We start from the raw sequence: 18,864 nt of genomic DNA on the forward strand, positions 1-18,864 counted from the left end.
GATTTAAAATAAAGTTATAATATGAATAGTAATAATTAATTGGAATCGGAAATAAAACAGAAATCGGGAATCGGTTATGCCAATTAAATTATGCAACATCGAAGTCGAAATCGGAATCGGGGATCGGATAATATGAAAAGTACGTATTTTTACATCGTATGACGTAAGAAAAAAGGTTTATGAGCTATGTATGTTTAATTTACAAAACCTAATACCCACAATTATGTATAAACAAACCCCGGTCATTAACCTCGCAACCTTGAATATTATAAATTACATATATGCATATGTAGATCGCCATTAAATTATGTGCTATTTAGAACGCTTCCTTTATCAACCGCAATGGTCTACTGGTCTAAAGCACAGTCGAGCAACAGATCGGCCCGGGTTCGATCCGCGGTCCGCGACTTCAAATTGATTTTATTTTTCAAATATCGTTAAAATATAATTAATTTTAATTAAAAATATATATGTTGAATTGTTTAATATAAAAACAAAAAAATGGTTCAAAACCTCGCTAAATGAAATTATTATTACGTATTTCTAATGGCGAGAAAGAAACAATTTTAATTAAAGTTTAAAAAAAAGGCCAATTGAAATTTTGACGTTGGCTTCGTTGCTAACTCTCTGAACTCAGGTACACCTATAAGAGGATATTTGTGTTCGCGCGAGGGTACGCGGGTTCGATTCCGAATGAATTTATACAAAGTTTAGGCTTTTTATCGATTCATTATTATGTTCACCTACCGTTAGTACACACACACACACACACACACACACACACACACACACACACGGAATAGCGTATTTATATGTATATGTATGTATATATATACAGACGTTACTCATCGAAGTATGGACACCGCGCGGATTACGCAAATTCTAAATTCATCGCTTTATTGTGAGAAGTAGGTTCGTGAAATTAAAACAAATATGTGTTTAAAATGATGATACATCGTTTATTTATCATATTATTACAAAAAATATATAAAATAATTAATATTTTGTATGTCCACCCTTATTGTTTAGACACATTGCTATTCTCTTGGGCATACTCTCGATACAAGACGCAATGGTTGATTTTATTTCAGGATCCCCCTGCCACACAGAAATTATATTTTCTTTAAGGATTGATTTATTGGTACAAGGGAGTTTATTTAATTTAGTTTTAAGGACATTCCAAACATTTTCAATAGGATTTAGGTCAGGGGAATTGCCGGGCCAAGGAAGGAGTGGTAAATTGTGATCGGACATGAATTTTTTTACTTTTTTTGCTGTATGGCAAGGGGCATTGTCCTGCATGTAATAAAGTGCATCCCCATTGTTGATTTTATCTTGTATCGAGGGCAAAAAAGTGTCTTGCAATACTTTAATGTACTGCAAAGCATTCATAGACCCTTCAACAAAATACAATGGGCCTGGACCCTGGGCGCTAATGGAGGCCCAAATCATTAATGAAGGCGGATGTTTCACCCTTGTTTGGATACAGGATGCTTTGTACTTCTCATCAGGTAGTCGACGTACATATTGGTGAGTCTGTGTCACCATACAGATCGACGATTCGTCAGAGAAGTGAACCTTAAAAAATGAAACAAATCGATTAATTTATAGTACATTCAAAAAAGTAAAGAAATAATTTTATTCCAATTAAATTACCGTTTTCCAATCGTCAAGGGTGAAGTGTTGATGAAGTTGAGCCCAATTTAATCTCGCTTTTCGCATTTTTTGGGTTAACAGTGGTTTTTTTACTGGACGTCGACTGTTTAACCCAGCTTCGGCGAGGCGGCGTCGGATCGTACTGACCGAAATATCAATATTCGATTCCCCCAAAGATGTTTTTATCCCTCTTGCTGTAATAAACCGATCACTGTTTACGACCCCGACGATTTTTCGATCAATTCGGGGACTGAATTTTCGAATGCCACGACAATTCGTCCGCCGGGTGACGGTGGGGTCATCATTATTTTTCAGCCTGATGCTGATTTTATGCACAGAACCATGACTTATCTGCTCTTTTTTGGCAATAGACCGAAGAGAAAACTGTCCAGTCTTTAATAGTGCCACAACACTGCTGATTTTCTCTTTCGATAAATCTTTATTCCCCACCATCTAAAAACAAAAACAACAACACAGAGGGGGAGTTTTACAAGCAATTTTAAACTAATAATAAATTTATTTTAAAAGTATAAACACTTTAACTTACTTGGAAAATACCGTAGAAATGCAGGATAAAAAAATATCTTCGATTCAATCTTCACAAACACTTTTTTTTCGGAAGGAAGCAAACGTCTCTGCTGACCGGATTTCGGACACGAAGTGAGCTTTTACACTCAATTGGGTTTTAAAATATTTGTATGAACAATACTGCACAAAATGTTTTGTAGACTAATACAATAGGATACTATGCATCCTTTAAAAAAAAAAGGAACCTAAAATCTCATTCATAACGGGCGCAGGTACATAAAATACGCTTTTCGGACCGCTGTATGAACTTCGATGAGTAACGTCTGTATTTTCTTACAAGCAACAAACAAGTAACTCCAATTGCATTATTATCACTAGAGGTAGGATAGCCAAGATGCCGCTCATTGTTCCGTTGTTGTAAATCCTTTGTAAAAAAGGTTCGGCAAACCTTTAACAATGCATTTACAACATTTGAACAATACGCGGCACCCTCTGGGTCCGGGCTTTAATTTATCACTTGTTACTACATTACTAGTGAATGACATAATTTGCTCTAGTAAACGTTGGCTGCCTATATGATCACAAGAAATTGGATATTAAATTGGGAGTTGTATTAAGTAGACGTTTCTTGATTCGTGAAGAAGACTGGTCACCGTACACTCAGCATTACTTTCTTGAATGGAGATCAAACGATTTCTGCCTGAATGGAGGGGAGTTATAATCGGTCGAAAAGGATGAGGAAAAAAAAAGAATCATGTGAGATTATATCGAACACGAACCAGCGCCAAAGCCTGTCCATCCACCTTGAGAGAACCTCAAAATAACCCTTAAACTCGTGGAATCCATTCATAAACGTGCGCACGATATCTACCACACCCATCACACGCAACACGACACGTTTGTATCCGAAATATGTAACTTTTAAAATTAGGCATCAAGATTTCGTATAATAACAATAATATTGTTGTATGGATACTATTCGTTTACTATAAAAACTTTTCCGAAAAAAATATACATTCTACTTGTATTTTTCAACATGTCTACATATTTACATATCATTGTTCAATTTTCACTGACGTTTTTGTTTCAGATTTCTGTGAATAGAGTTTATTTGTTTAAGAAATCATAAAATCACTGTCAAAGTGGCAGGAAAAATATTTCCAGGATCTCAACACTTGTGGAACAATTTTTACTTTATCTATCTACATACGTCGGTGTTCGCTAAGTGAGCTCATTTAGGGCGTAATTTATATGTTGGGTATGAACCTTATTTTTCGACTAATAAAGTACGAATACTAGTCAAGAAATGAATATGAAATTTTAGTACCTGCTCTACCTGTTCATTGAGACTATTTTTGTATGAAATTACTGTTAACTAAATATTTTTTTCTCTAAACGATACGTTAATAATATAACATTATTTACCTGCGAGCAGGCATGTTAAAATAATACTCTCAAATAAGCCGAATGGTTCAAAACAGGAAATAATTTTTATTACGGATGGACAGACCAATGTCGTTAAATGTTGCAAGCCTAAATAAAATCTGTAGCTCTTAAATGTAAATGTAGGCCTAAATTAGGTAAAAACGAACGGAAAAAGGAAACGACAAATCTTATCTAAAATATTGACATTGGTATGAATTTATTTTATTACAATACATAGTACTTGTTTGTATATTTTATTCAAATAAATATAAATAAACATTGAAAACCCCTGTCAACTACATCTATAGAAAAAAATAAGCTAATAGGATAATCCTGGAAAAATGAACTACGCCCAAATATAGCTCGCGTGGCGACCAGTGATGTACGTAGTAACAATATATGATATGAAGTTTTGTGATTATGCGAAAATTCGATTTCGAGATTTCGACTTATTGGAACTCAGATTCAGTTTTCATGAGTCAGAAAAAAATGTGTGTTTGTGTATTTTGGAGATAATTCGTCTAACTTTAATCCTTCCACACCGAAACTTGGTACTGTTTACTGAAATGCTTATCGCATGGCGTATTTTTTTTTTAGGTGCCATTTAGAATGTTGTGACTAAACCGAATATAATCTTAGGTTGACATATAGAATAATACTTAAAATTACGCGTATTACATATATTATTATGATTTTAAACTGTATGGAGCTGGGATTTTCCGCTTATACACTAAAACTTTATAACCACTTAATCGCCATGCGTTTGTAGAAACCGATCCGATTATTTTATTATGTGTGTTTAGTGCCAACCCTTGAATATATCACAAACTAACGAAACAGCTCTTGAATATATCACAAACTAACGAAACAGCTCTTGAATATATCACAAACTAACGAAAAATATTGTTTTTTTTCAATTTCATTAGTATCACAGGATATTTTTAGATGTCACCGTAAAGAAACCAAGATTAATTTCGAGTCAATACGAAGAAGCGCGCACCGGTGCTCTTATGGCGATGAAGTGGTTAATCATAATTGAGAGCTTCATTAGATCAATAGTTACGAGTATCCCTATATATACATACCTGTACATAAATCTAGATTAATCGTCGTACTGTACTTGCCGATTTTATCGGATTTAATTGCTAGAACGATTCCATATTAAAATTGACACCACAAAATCCTTTCAGACAACAACAGGAAACCAATGTAGAAATACTATGATCGAGTTAGTAAAATTCCACCTGTGATTTTTTGCTTTGTTTAAAATTTCGGTTTAATATCCACTTCATAAAAAACACCCACCTTAGCGCCATGCTTACGAATATTTTCGCGTGTCCTTCCGTCCTTTTTTCCTTCGACCTGGGTAGTAAAAAACGTCAAAGAACACAATCAACAATGGTGCATTGTGAAGATGGACTCCTATAAATATCCTCGTCGGGGGTTTCGAGAACAGTCCCAAAAATTTCTCGCGGGCTAAACGCATGATGATGATAATAATGGCGTGCCACCATAATTTGTTCGGCTACCGTAATTTTTTGGCTCACAAATCTGGGTTGGTCAGCTCGCGGCGAAGCCTTCTTCTCGTGGTCCTCATCTCCACCTTCTTCCATCACGCAACCGACCCACCCTCAAAGCCCTCGAGCTACAGACCGGGCCAATTAACCAGTCCCAAATAACCGACAACACAACCTTACCCAAAATTATCGTTCACTAGAGTTCCTAGATTGTGCTTCGTCTTGCGTTGATAACTAGAAATCGAGATTTCATCCTGTTCGTGAGGCTGAAATCTCAATGTCGCAGATTACTGCATGCTTCTATCGACCTTTTCAGTAATAATAAAAAGCTTGTGATGAAAGTAAGAAGAGGCTATTTAAAATTAGTATCATAAATTAGATATTATCATTGATAATATCTAACCATTATCTTTCTAGACCTCTCCGATCCTTTTCCATACCTGTTTTATGCCACCGTATGATCTTTTTATGTCACACATTGTCTCTTTATAACGATGACTTCTCAAATACACCTGAATGTTTCTTATTTTCATATTCTTAATATTATATGTACATATTTTAACCCATACATATATCTCCTTAACCAAATGAAAATTTTAGCATATGTACCCACATCAAACATGTTGTTGAGCTTTGAAAAGTTTCATAACAAGAAATGTTGCATTTATCGAGCAACAAATCGCTCGATTTGATTTCTGAGAATCTTGTTGAACCAAAAATTCGTTTATCCAATGAAATTTGTTGCCCTAATAATCTTAAGACAAATCGCAACATCACTAGTTGAGCCGATATATTTAAAAGTGGTATAAATCCACTTTGCAAAAAATTTTATATGTTGACAATATTTAAAACACTGGTGGCCTGTAATACGTTTATTCTGCTATATTTCGAGATTCTGGACACATCGACTTAAAAAAAGCAATTTGTGAATTAAGTCAATCAGAAATATTGTTTTTGGAACTGAAAATTGAACTTCCGTCACTTTCTAATATAACGGTTTTTTACTGTTCAAAACTTAATTTAATTACATACCTAATTTCCTCAAACTGCATACCTATGGAAAAGGTACCAAACTCTACATATTAACAATCCATACATAGTAATAGGCAACAAATTAAATAGTCAGTATTTTAATCAATTTCAGTAAGTATATAAATCAGTTTACAGCCAGTATTTTATTAACAAAATGGTCAGTATTATATTATTAAATGCCAGTATAAATAACAAATGGACAGTATAAAAATCTGTTGGATGGAATTATTTATCAATATCGTATCAACCTTATGGTGATATCAACCAAAAAGAAATACTGGCCATTCGTCAAAATGAAACTTACCATTTAACATTAATACTGACCTTTTATTATTTACACTGAACGATAGATACTAGCCGTTTAGTATAAATACTGGCCATTTAATATAAATACTGACCTTTCATTTATTACCTTTATGACCTTTATTTAAATACTGACAAAAATAGACTAAAATTAGACTAACCCATATTATATGGCACTCCGACATAAGCGCGCACGACTTGAGGTCTGTTCATACCTAGTCAGCACGTACCGACTTCAGCAGGTATCCGACCGTACGAAAAGTATTCTTTGGTACATTTTGTATGGGTATATTCATACCAACCGTCACGTTTACGCCACGGCAGGCTTACAGCAGTACCCGACATTTCCTGTTCATACCTTTCAGCAACATCCGTCAACGTATCGAATCCGTTTTTCTGGCCATCGTGGAAATATACACGCGAATTACGTGCCATGATTCTGCCGCTTTGCTGTTTTGGACCAATTATCGATAGTGACAGTTAACAGCTGTTCAATCTTTCGACATGGTTTTGGCGCAAATATTTAAGAAAAAAATAATTTTTTTACGTAAATATTTAAAAAAAATTTGTCCATCATCCACAAGCTCCTTATACAGTGTCCAAAACTATCCTTCGGTTTTTCTATTTTTTAACATGGGATGCACATTAAAACGCCTCCGTGCTTTTTTATTGCCTTCTTGAGCTTCTTCTTCCAACAATAACGCAATTATACATAATTTTTCGTTCGATAAACGTCGAAACATTTTTGCTGACTTGTATTCTGACGCGTAGCTACGAATGCACGTGTATGCATTCATATTGCAAGTACTCGACAATACGACGTAAGCAATATTGCGCCGTATCGTCATGGCCTCTAATGTATAAGTAAGCCGATTTTGCCTTGCACTCGGCCAAATTGCTGTAAACGTGACGTGACCGCGACGTGTAGGTAGATATGAATAGAAATGTAATAAAATGACATATTTGAAACGGAGTCGTGCAGTGCTGAAGCCGTGCAGTGCTGAAGTGGTGCAGTGCTGTTAAGTATGAACAGACCTTAGAACGTACAGTACCCCGACAAAAGCGCGCCGTCATAAGAAGAGCCCGGATAACCAAGGTGCCGTTTATTGTTCAAATGTTGTAAATGCATTGTTAATGTTTTGCCGAACCTTTTTTACAAAGCATTTACAACAATTGAACAGTAAGCGGCACCTTGGCTATCCGTATTCTAGTCATAAGCGCTATAATATTAAAAATAAAAACTATAAAGTAATGAAAAAATAAGCATTTTATCATTTTATTTTCGATTTCGCATTGATTCATTGCTTCTAGCATACCAAGCAAAATCACCTTCGATTAATGGATTAACACGTGGGTAGAGGTACCACTGTGTATGTACATGTATATTGTAAAATTAAGAAATAATAAAATAAAATACTTGCAAATTTATGTTGGCTATAAATAACTAGCTTTTCTTTCCGATCGACCTTTTATTTATGATTTTTTCGCGTAATTAGTATGTTTTGCTTTCAAAATACTTTTTAAATAAAAAAAATGGGAATAAATAATTTACTTTATTAAATATTGCGCGCTTTTGTCGGGACACCATATTATATATGTGCATATTTTCCGATTAAAATACGAGATAATTAGAGCTCTTCGAACGATTCGACGTATTCGGTTAACAAAATTAAAACAACATGAGGAAAAAATCGTAACGACGATGTTTGAGAATGTAGATAAACACCAGTAGCACATTGTTTCTCAGCGAGAAGTCCTCTCTTGTGCCCGGTGGGTTATTTATCGTTGTTTACATACACATACATACATACATATGTATATAACAGCGTACCAAATTATACACTTCGCACCCGCATTACGTATTCTTTTTTATGAAATATGTATTCCCGCTTCCACTTCTCTCCGGTCCGAAAGTTCAAAAGAACCGATGCAGCCCAACGGTTTAACGCTTACGGCCAAAACTTTTGCATTTTTCGCGCGCTTCTGCATACATACATACATACTTTAAACGCATCGAATAAATTTAAGCGCCACAAAAGTAAATTTCAAAATAAAATTTATAGCACTAATCAATCTTGTTTTTTCGAATTGCACATAAAATGTTAGCTGCCGAATTTTCGCAAGTTTCCTTTTATTTTTCACCAAGGATTGATAAATTATTATATTTGTGGCCACAAAAATCGCGAATACGTAATAACTTTCACTCGAGTTCTCATTAGTACAATATTTCGCGATTGATGGAGTTTCTGGGTGTCAGATGTTCCGCGATCGAGATTTTAACCCTTTAGATGCGAAGTGCGGATAAATCCGAATCACTGTGCACGGCTCTCAAGTGCGAGGTGCGGACTTATCCCACGTCTTATAAAAAAACGCGACTACAATTTTTTTAAAAACATTTTTTTCATTTCACCCTCCTTTTTTTAATGTTTCATTAAATTTTATTGAATTCTGAATGTAAATGTAGCTGAAACAGAGAATAACTATAAGCATTTAAAAAATTGCAATTATATCTTCAACTTTAATTTTTACTGAATAATTGACACATTGCATGACTTTACATGAAATTTAATTGCGCACCCGAAGGGTTAATGACGTGCGCGAGATCGGTTTTTGCGGAATAATCACCGAACCAAACTTTATACGTAGACGGCTTTAAATTTGTGCCCATGAAAAGAAACTTTTCGTATAAACCTTCTTCTCTGACTAGTTGACTATGAGCAATTCTGACGCAATCTGTCGATAGTATTACTGTTTTCCTGTTTGGTAGGAGAAACAAATTGCTCGTTTCCCTCTCCATCCCATACCCAACTCTTTGGTTTTTCTAATTCGCCTAGTGTGCATTTAGAATTCGCAGAATGGAAAACTAGAACTAGTATCAAAATCGATCTCTTCTTCGAAACGCTTACAAAACGATCCGATTATTTTCCTGACCACGCCACGCCGAACGTCGATCGACTTCTGGAGTATGATTGCAGGTGTAAATAACCTTTCCACCTGCAGTGCCTTTAGGGCAGATGAGCTAAAATTCACATTTTGTATTATTATTTTAATATTACCAATAGTAATAATATTTGGAGCCGATAAATTATATTGAAGCATAGGGGGTCGACCGGATTTGCAGAGACGAATACTTTTTAATTCGTTTGAAAATATTACAATATGGAACTAATGTCGCATCGGTATCCATCACTGATGTCTCCCTGTCAACTCACATGGTTAAAAAAAAATCACCCAAGAATATGGAGAATTGCAACGAAAAACCATCGACATATTTGACGTGAGCGATCAGCGTTAAATTGCAAAAACCTACGCAGAACATCGACCGTTGTCATTGTGCCCTTTAAGTTCATAAATATGTTTTAATCAAAAAAATAAATAAACCAATGTACATATTATAAATGTGGTTATTGTGCACACGCGTGATAAGTGGTGTAGTCCGGCCAGGTCTCCGCCCTGGCACTTTGATTGATATAAATATTGTGTTTCGAGTACAATTAAAAAGTATTTTGACTAAAATTTTGTATTCCAAATATTGTGAGCAGACCCTCGTTCTAACATTCGATGACCACAATCGAATAGTAATCTGAGCACATTCAAAACTTAAAAGACGAACCCATTTTTGCCCGAATTTTTTTTTCCTCAAAATTTATAATAATTTCAACAAATCATAATGTTATATGATACATAACATTTTTTTTTTTCTTTTTTTATTGCATTCGTATTGGTTTTATACGAGTTTTTCGAGATGTTCCAAATTTGGAACACTGGGAATACAACGAGGTAGCGTTATAAAACTAAATTAAAAAATAAAGTTTATTTCAACACAAGCAACTTTATAAAATAGTTTACATAGATAGTCAAGTTATGTAAATATATGTAATATATATACATGAATTAACGAAAATGGAAGGTTTTAAAACATCCTTCATACAAATTTACACCACATTTTTCAAAACATTTTGTGGCATGTTTTTTTACAAAGTGCACATCGATTTTCTTTATCAGCTGGAATCGTCCAATGATCTAGCCGATCATATCGAATATTGAAAGGCACCCTGCTAGATAATTCTTTTGAAGATTTTGGCTTTCCTCCCCCTTTTACGGGATTTCCGTTAATTTTTAAGTACAGTTGCACTATATTTCTTCTAAATTGCAAGTAATAACTTTATATTTTCTGGATTGTTTCATTATTGTTCTTCTATAGCCGTACCCAACAATTCTTCAACAATTTCTTCCATCTCTGATGTTGTTAAAAATCTGAGGAAAAAAAATTCAATGTTGCTATAATCCCAGTGTTCCAAATTAGGAACATGGATAATATTGTGAATAAAAAAGTTACATATGGAAAAATTAAAAAAGTAATACACATAACGAATCTATAACAATTAGAGATTATAATAAATATGGTCAATATGTAATAAATGTGTTATAAAAATGTGTAAACTTACTTGTCAGATGATATTTTCTGTTGAACGTATTTGATGCAAATAAAAAAACATTGCTCACTCCCACAGGTACTACACGAATACTACACGAAACGATCCCCCACACTTGCTAACTGTAGACTGATGCAATCTAAACTTTTATTGCGTCATGCATAATGGAGTGGGGGTAAAAATACTAAATGTTCCAATATTGGAACACTGGGCAAAAATGGGTTAATAAAATTTATTGGCTTTTAAATCTAAAACCACCCAAAATTTCGAAAGAAAACATTCTTTGAACTATTGACCATACGTACTTGAGGATAGATAAAATAAAATGAGGGAACTCGGCTTAAATGAATAGTCATCTCTAAATTCACATGTTAAAATTTGATAGGTTTACATATTTATACATGGTTTTAGTATTGCTAAAAGCAAATGTTGCTGTTGACACACAAACACGGGTTTTGTAAAATCAAAGATGTTGAAGAGGATACATTATGGAAGCGGGGGGAGGGTCGTAAAAATGAAACACCAACCTGGTTATTTTTTATTTAGCACTACACCACTGCGCGTGATTGATCCGATCTCCATATAAATAGATTTCCGTAATATAGTAAATTCATTGTCTTATGTTGTCTAATAAGATTAAACCGAGATAATACCAATATTCGATTAAGCGAGGGTATAAGCTATTAAACTTAATCGGCTTAAGATTAATTTTTCTTCTCATCTTATTTATTTTATGATTCATTATTATTATTTAGATTTTTTGCAAACATCAAAAAATGCCGATTGTTTGAAGCACAGATTGTGATTTTTATCATCTTTGAGAAAAGGTTGCCGATCTCTGGTGCATCCTCGACGATGCTCTCCTCTTTTTCGTGCTCATTTTTTCCTTCTCATTTGTTCCTTCCTAATGTTTGACTTTTGTTTAGTCGGCGCTGAGCTTTACCTGGGTGGGGACGTCGAAAGGCACCTCAGCTTCAACATTAATCTACTTTACATACTTCAATTTCTTTTCTGCGCAGTGTCGTGAATGATAAATTGATAACCGAGTGTTTATAGCAGTTAAATTGTTGTTCTGATTCGTGTTCTCGTGTTTTGGAGTATTGTGTTATTACTTTTACGTAGTATGGAATTGTCTCCATACTTAGTGTTATTGACAAATAAACCTTACTATATCAGTGATTTTCCACAATTTCCCATGGAGCCACCCAAATCACCGAAATTCAACGTCACACTATGGCAACCGTGGCTTATGGAAAAACAAGGTTAAAATTTATGTATTATGGCCAAAATATATTATACAAAAAAACTTTTCCAACTGATTTTTTTATATCGGTAATTAAGGCTGAAAATTTACCTAATATTAAACTGAAATTAATTGAATTTCAAATTATGACCTCTTTACTTGTATACAAATTATTACATACAAACATATGAGCCGTTATATTTAAAAGTGGTCGAAGTCCAATTTTTAGTTCCAAAAACACTTTCTGTTTGACTTAATTCACAAATTTTCATCACTTACTTTAATTCGATATGTTCAGAATCTCGGAAAAGCAGAATAAACGTATAGACCACCAGTATTTTTAAATATTGTTAAATGTAAAACATTATACATACATTCTTGTTTAATGTTTTGCGAAGTATTTTTCGAAATGAAGAAAAGTGGACTTATGCCACTTTCAAATATAAAGGCTCATATGAGCCGTTATATTTGAAAGTGGTATATGTAAGTCCACTTTTCTTTACTTATATTTAGTTTTGCGTTAAACAATATTTTTAAAAATACTAGTGGCCTATAATGTGTTTATTCTGCTTTTCAGAGATTCTGAACATATTGAATTAAAAGAAGTCAAACAGAAAGTGTTTTTGGAACTGAAAATTGGACTTCCGCCACTTTCAAATATAACGGCTCATGTATTGAAGTTGAATGTATTTAGCATAATGAAATAATGTGGTATAATATTTTTTTCGAAAGTACATACAAATGTATGCTACATTACACACCAATAGAAAACATTAATTAATTAAATAAATTTTTAATAAATGGCGCTAAATGCTCAGAGATTTACCGCCGTACGTACACTCATATTCAAATCCTGGAATCAAATTTTCCTTAGGTACGCCTTAAGCTTTTCTGAAAATATCAAACATCCACTTATAAATTCTTGCAGAGAATAAATATTTTAATTATGTGCATGGATCTCTGAAATGTGTTCACCTACCGGGAAAAATGATTTCGAAGTAAACAATATCAGTTATTATTTACGACTGCAGAATATGAAAACCGCAAAGCGTTCTCATAATGGACGCATACACACACGCGTGTGAAAATCTGTGTATTCTTATTATCGAATCGTTCAATAGAAAATTGTCTCGTGATATGCATTGTATATTGAAATCACAATTTTCATAGAAATAAATAAATATTTTTTATTTGAAAAATGTGCGTATGTCAATCTTTAGTTTATTTTTATTTGTATTATACATATGTATGTAATGTACATACATATGTGTGCGAATTCCCGTGTTGAATGATACGAGTGCCGACCGAGCTTTGAACGCGCGCGCTTACAAGACGTGAACGAAACTTTTTGCACGAAATTCTCAGAATTCTCAAAGCACCCAATGGAGAGAAAGGAATGGAATCCGACAGTCGGCATGTCAACGCCGGATTCAATAAATATCTCGAGAAATTCTTGCGAATATATTTACATCCGTACATGTATGTATGTATGTGTCTGCATGGCTATACCGTTTGGTCGCAACTTTTTATAAACATACATATGTATACGGTAAAATATAAAATGTATATATTGATATTGTGTCTCTCGGTGGGTGGAGTTTTCGAATGCCAGATATTATGTGATCGATATTTTAGCGACGTGTATGACATCGCGAAATAGTCACCGAATCATTCTCATCTTATGTACCTCAGTTGCAATACTTAAACCTTTTTCTGGTAACTAGATTGCGCTAGTCACAAAACAGGGGAAAACGATAGACAGTTTTGCTGGGAATATTTTTGTCAATAGTTGATGATAATGTGAATGACGTGGGTACTAACTCCATTGATGACTCCTGCATAATAAGTAATAACTTATTAGAGTGCGTAATTACTAATAAGAATCAGCTATTGTACGCAGACTTATTACAATTATTTGTAACCAGTCTGCGCACAGAACACAAATTAGAATTCTTTTTAATGTCGTTTCTTTTTGCTCTGGGGTTGCAGGTCGTTGATATTCCGTTTTTCGTTTTTAAAGTCACACTGAAGTGAGGGTTTGCTTTCTGTACAATTTTAGGTCTATTGTCTTCCTATTGCCATGTGTTTGATATATACATTTGGAAATAAATATTGAAAGTTCCCCTGAACGTTGAGATTTCGCGGCAAACTAGTCGGCAGATATGTTTTTCTATTTGTCTGCCTTAGCAGTTTGTTAGACTCGGGCCACACCGTGCAACTTTATCGGCCGACTAGTTGCGTGACCAGAAAACATGTATGGAAATGTGAGCGGGTATCAAAATTACGTATTTTCACTTGGGATTTTTTCCCACTGTTAATACTATTTTATATTGAGTTTTTTTCTATTGAAACATATTTATTGGGATAGTGTTCTGGCCACACAATTTTTTGTTTTCGTTTAAAAGGGTTCATTGGAAGTGTGCTGAATTTTAAATCGGTAAAATTGCGAGCTAAAAGCTCGTACTAGTATTTACTTGTATTTACACGAATCTGAATTGAATTAATAGGGATAATATATTAAATTGTCTTTATATGAGAATTAAATAAAATTCCACTTAGAAAAATCATATTTCGACTATTCTTGTGTATTAATAACAAAAATTCGTTTATTTTATCGAGTTAAGCCAGTTATCAATACAATTTTTGTTATTAATGATTCCTGGTCTTTTTATTAATAAATAAAAACTATGAAAAAAGACGCGTTTTCTTGAATACACATACTATTACGTAAAAATTGGTAGATGTCCCGTTTTGAGGACAAAAATAAATGGTCACATTAGGCATGCCCCGTCTAACTGCATACATTGGTCTTATCGCCTTCAACAAAGTCTTAGAGACTAGCAAGTTGTCCGCCGAGAGATGATTCTTTGTTCACAAAACAATACAATCTGTGTAATTCTTAACTCTCCTATAACTCCTCTCGAAATCGAGAGATTTGTTTCTCATTCGATCTGGTCTCTAGCTGCAAATACAGATGGTCGCAATGGATCATCTCCACTCTAGTAGTTTAAAGCTTTATTATAAATCTAGCATCATTCATTCCGAGCATTATCCCAACGATCTTTAATTTTAATACTATATTAAGAATTTTATTTCTTCGAGTGTTCTTCTGGGACGTTTGAACTTTATTTGAATCGTATTTTTACTGTCTATTCTAATGAAATTGTCGCTCCTATAATCCCAAGTAGTTTCATAGTATTTAGTTTCATTTAATAACTTCAGCAATATAATTTCATCGAACTCCACGTGTGCATAAACATACATGGTTCGGCGTATCCTCTGTCGTCACTTCCGTTCTGTTCATTGAACACTGCCGCTCCTTTACCTGGATGGAAGGTGGCCTTGATCGACCTTCAACCAGTCTGTCTATAGAGCAGCATCGCAAGCTAGAGAGAGATCCAGCTACAAACCTGTTCCCTTGTTTTACTTTTTTTCTATTTATTATTTATTATTGCCTCGGGAAAGCCACGTCGGAACACCCGTTGAGATTTTATCTTCGAGATCAATCATCAGCATCATAAATAATTTATATCTTTGCAAAGTGTACAATTATTATTATGACTTTTGAATACTTTTTACCATAACAGTTTTTAAATGATCCATCGATTAAAAAATTTCCTAAAGAGCAGATAGTATTATATAATATATTACAATTGTGTATTTGATGGAAAAAAAAGCTCCAACCCACGTAAATAATATTTTGATTACATGAAAACTATTTTATAAAAAGTAACAGCAAACTCGCAAGTTATATAATAATAATAGTTAGGTCTGTTTTGCATGTCGTCTTCAATAATAATTGATTTTTTTTTCTTTCAGAAAGTGTCAATGGAAATTCACCTTGTGGTTCAAATGCAAGTGCAAGTCCTCCTAGCAGTAATGAAACAGTATCTTCTGGAATTGATGCAGCATCCACAAAACAGCTGTCATCGTCCAAGTGGCGTAGAGAACGACGCTGTACCACTAGGATTCCAGATTATAAAAATAGGTTCTTAATAAGCACACACGTTTTATTCACTTCAAATTATTCTCAATATCATATTTTATATAGAAACATAATGAGATTTAAGAATAAAAAACAAAGTCATATTAAGATTTACATTGAAGTAGAAAAGAATATTTTACATAGTCACTTATCTATATTTCGAATTAACCCTAGCTGAAAATATTTTTTTACAGAGAAACAAACTTGGTCGGCAACAAGGCATTAAGGTCACAATCATTCAACGACAAGTCTTTGTCAAAAGTCCACTTGGAGCCGATAAGTCGAACAAGAAGTGGAGACAATAATCTTCATCACAGCGATAGTGATCTGTCTAATTACGACGACAAAATTAATTCTGACCCTGATAGTCCAACTTCAAAGAAACCCACTTCATTCTTATCCCATAAAAGTAAGATTTAATCTATCAAAAATCTACATATTAATATAGTGCGACTTTTATATGTGAATTATGTCTTCAGATACTTCATCGTTGAAACCACCGGAATATACCGAAACACCCTTGGACATGAGTGTAAAAATGAGAAGTTCACCACCATCTTATTCACAGTCAATAAGTAACAGTCTTCTTTATAGACCTAGTGTTATTACTCAAGCTACAAACAATAGTGTTTCCACGACTCCTACATCTCCACCGATTGCTGCAAAAGGTGAATATATACCAGGTCAGTATTTTCAAAATACTGAATGCCTCCTTATTTAAAATAAATTTAATAATTCGAAGCACATATCGTAACATTACATGATTTTTATTTACAGGATCAATGTCGATGTGTGATCCTGTCATTGACGAGCATTTCCGACGGTCGCTGGGTGCTGACTACATGTCACTTTTCGGAAAGAATAAAGAAGGCAACGGTATTGCAAATGGAAAAACTCAAAAGGTCGCTACTAAAGATCGAGGCAGCAGCCCTATCCGGTTTCCGAGCGACCCATGTTCTAAGTTTTTGAATCCTAATGCAACCAAAGACACAACAGATTCAAAGACTGCAGTGAAGGAGGACAAAAGTGATGAAGAAGACTGTAAAATGGACGTGGATGAATCGGAAGGTCTCACTGTGGACGATCACTTTGCAAAAGCCCTTGGTGACACTTGGAAGAAACTGCAAGAGAATATTCAAAAACCGGAAGTGTCAAAAACTTCAGATAACATTCAGAAGAATCCGTCGTTTGCGAATTTAGATGATAGAAAAGATTTAGCTAATTCGAATCATGACAAAAAACATTCGAGAGGCATAGTTATTTAAAATAATTTCACATTCAATATTTATTTAAGTAAATAAACTTTGTATATATTATGCATTTAAACATAATCTGTTGAAAAAGTGTTGTCTTAACTTAAAATTAAAGTCCCATAAATACATGTGCTTATTTTTAAGTATTATATTAAGTCACGTGCATAGCTTTTTGGACTTCATTTTAATACAGAAATTCTTAACTATGACTTCCTGTACAAAATAAGTATAATATTTAAAATTCTGCACTAGTATACTTCTGAAAGAAGAATGATATTTATAAGGCACACTTTTTTAGCTCTCTGCGTAGTTTTAATAGCTTTGTAAAATGCCGCCAATCAATCAGTACTAATTTACGTTTAGTATAAGACAATTTATATTTGTAAATATATTGCTCTAATATTATACACATGTATGTATGTATTTGTTAATTTTGCATTCACCTCAAATTTATTTCCTAATATATACTAGTCTGGTAAATTTAGATCAATTCTGTTCTTATTGAAAGAACAACGTTTTTACATTTCCTTAAATTCGATCAAAAATAATATGCATTAATTACTATTAAAACAAGTTACATCATAAGTTTTGATTTTTTGCTGTTTATTTCACTAGATTATATTATTTTTTTCAATTATTTCTCAACTATCCAAAGTATATTTTTTTACAAATATGAAAACATTGGTAGTTAAATGTAAAATAACGTTGGGTGTGCCTCATCTTCCTTATGAAGAGTTTATTATTATGTATGGTTGCCCATTATGTGTGATTAGTGACCAAAATGTGGCCTTTTCTATAAAATTACACATTGCACACTATAAATATATATGTACATATGTTTACATATGTATGTGTATATACATATTTAGGCAGTTTTATATTTGATTCACCCAACTGTAAAAATTATTTTCTCACTCTCTTCGTTATCACGATATTATTGTATGTGTACACGTTTACCTGAATATTTTTAATTAAGATTATTTGTATAATTTATTATTACAATTTAATATTTGTACCATTCGCTATTTTAAATGCACTGTAAATATTTGAAATCAAATAGGACAACTTGATGTCGAACCACTATTAGTTATAATTCCTTAATTTTAAATATGTGTAGTTTTAATTGAAAAATCCTTGCTTCTTTTATGTTACTGTAAATACATAACATACATTTTTTTTTTTTTTAATTTGATTATCTCTAGATATTTTAATTTAAATTATTAAAGAAATTCTCGTATTGTATTTACCCAAATATTTTCAATGTCATTTTTCTAATTAATATCTCATATTTTCCATTAGGATAATATTTAATTATGTTTTTGAATTCAACAAAACTATGTATAGTTAAAGTTATGTATACTAAAACGCTTATGATAATTTTACCTCATAGTGGGGTTGTTGGTAAATCATTTTGTTATTATATCAACAAAATGTGCACTTATGTATGTATATATAAATATATGATTCAAATAAAAGAAATGATCTT

General features: G+C 33.3%; 1 protein-coding gene across 2 annotated transcripts in view; it reads left to right on the forward strand.

Moving 5' to 3' along the window:
* The window catches only part of LOC143915450 (uncharacterized), a 68,732-nt gene extending 49,868 nt beyond the window's left edge, over positions 1-18,864 (forward strand). Inside the window, exons 3-6 of one of the 2 annotated variants that reach the window (XM_077436122.1) lie at positions 15,960-16,128; positions 16,320-16,534; positions 16,605-16,793; positions 16,903-18,864. In XM_077436122.1, the coding sequence (XP_077292248.1) occupies positions 15,960-16,128; positions 16,320-16,534; positions 16,605-16,793; positions 16,903-17,390 (1,061 nt within the window). In that variant the 3' untranslated portion in view covers positions 17,391-18,864. Of the gene's footprint in view, positions 1-15,959; positions 16,129-16,319; positions 16,535-16,604; positions 16,809-16,902 lie in introns of both variants that reach the window. The other variant, XM_077436114.1, reaches the window with a different exon arrangement.

Source organism: Arctopsyche grandis, chromosome 1, assembly GCF_051622035.1.
Source record: "Arctopsyche grandis isolate Sample6627 chromosome 1, ASM5162203v2, whole genome shotgun sequence".
NCBI classification, from domain to species: domain Eukaryota; kingdom Metazoa; phylum Arthropoda; class Insecta; order Trichoptera; family Hydropsychidae; genus Arctopsyche; species Arctopsyche grandis.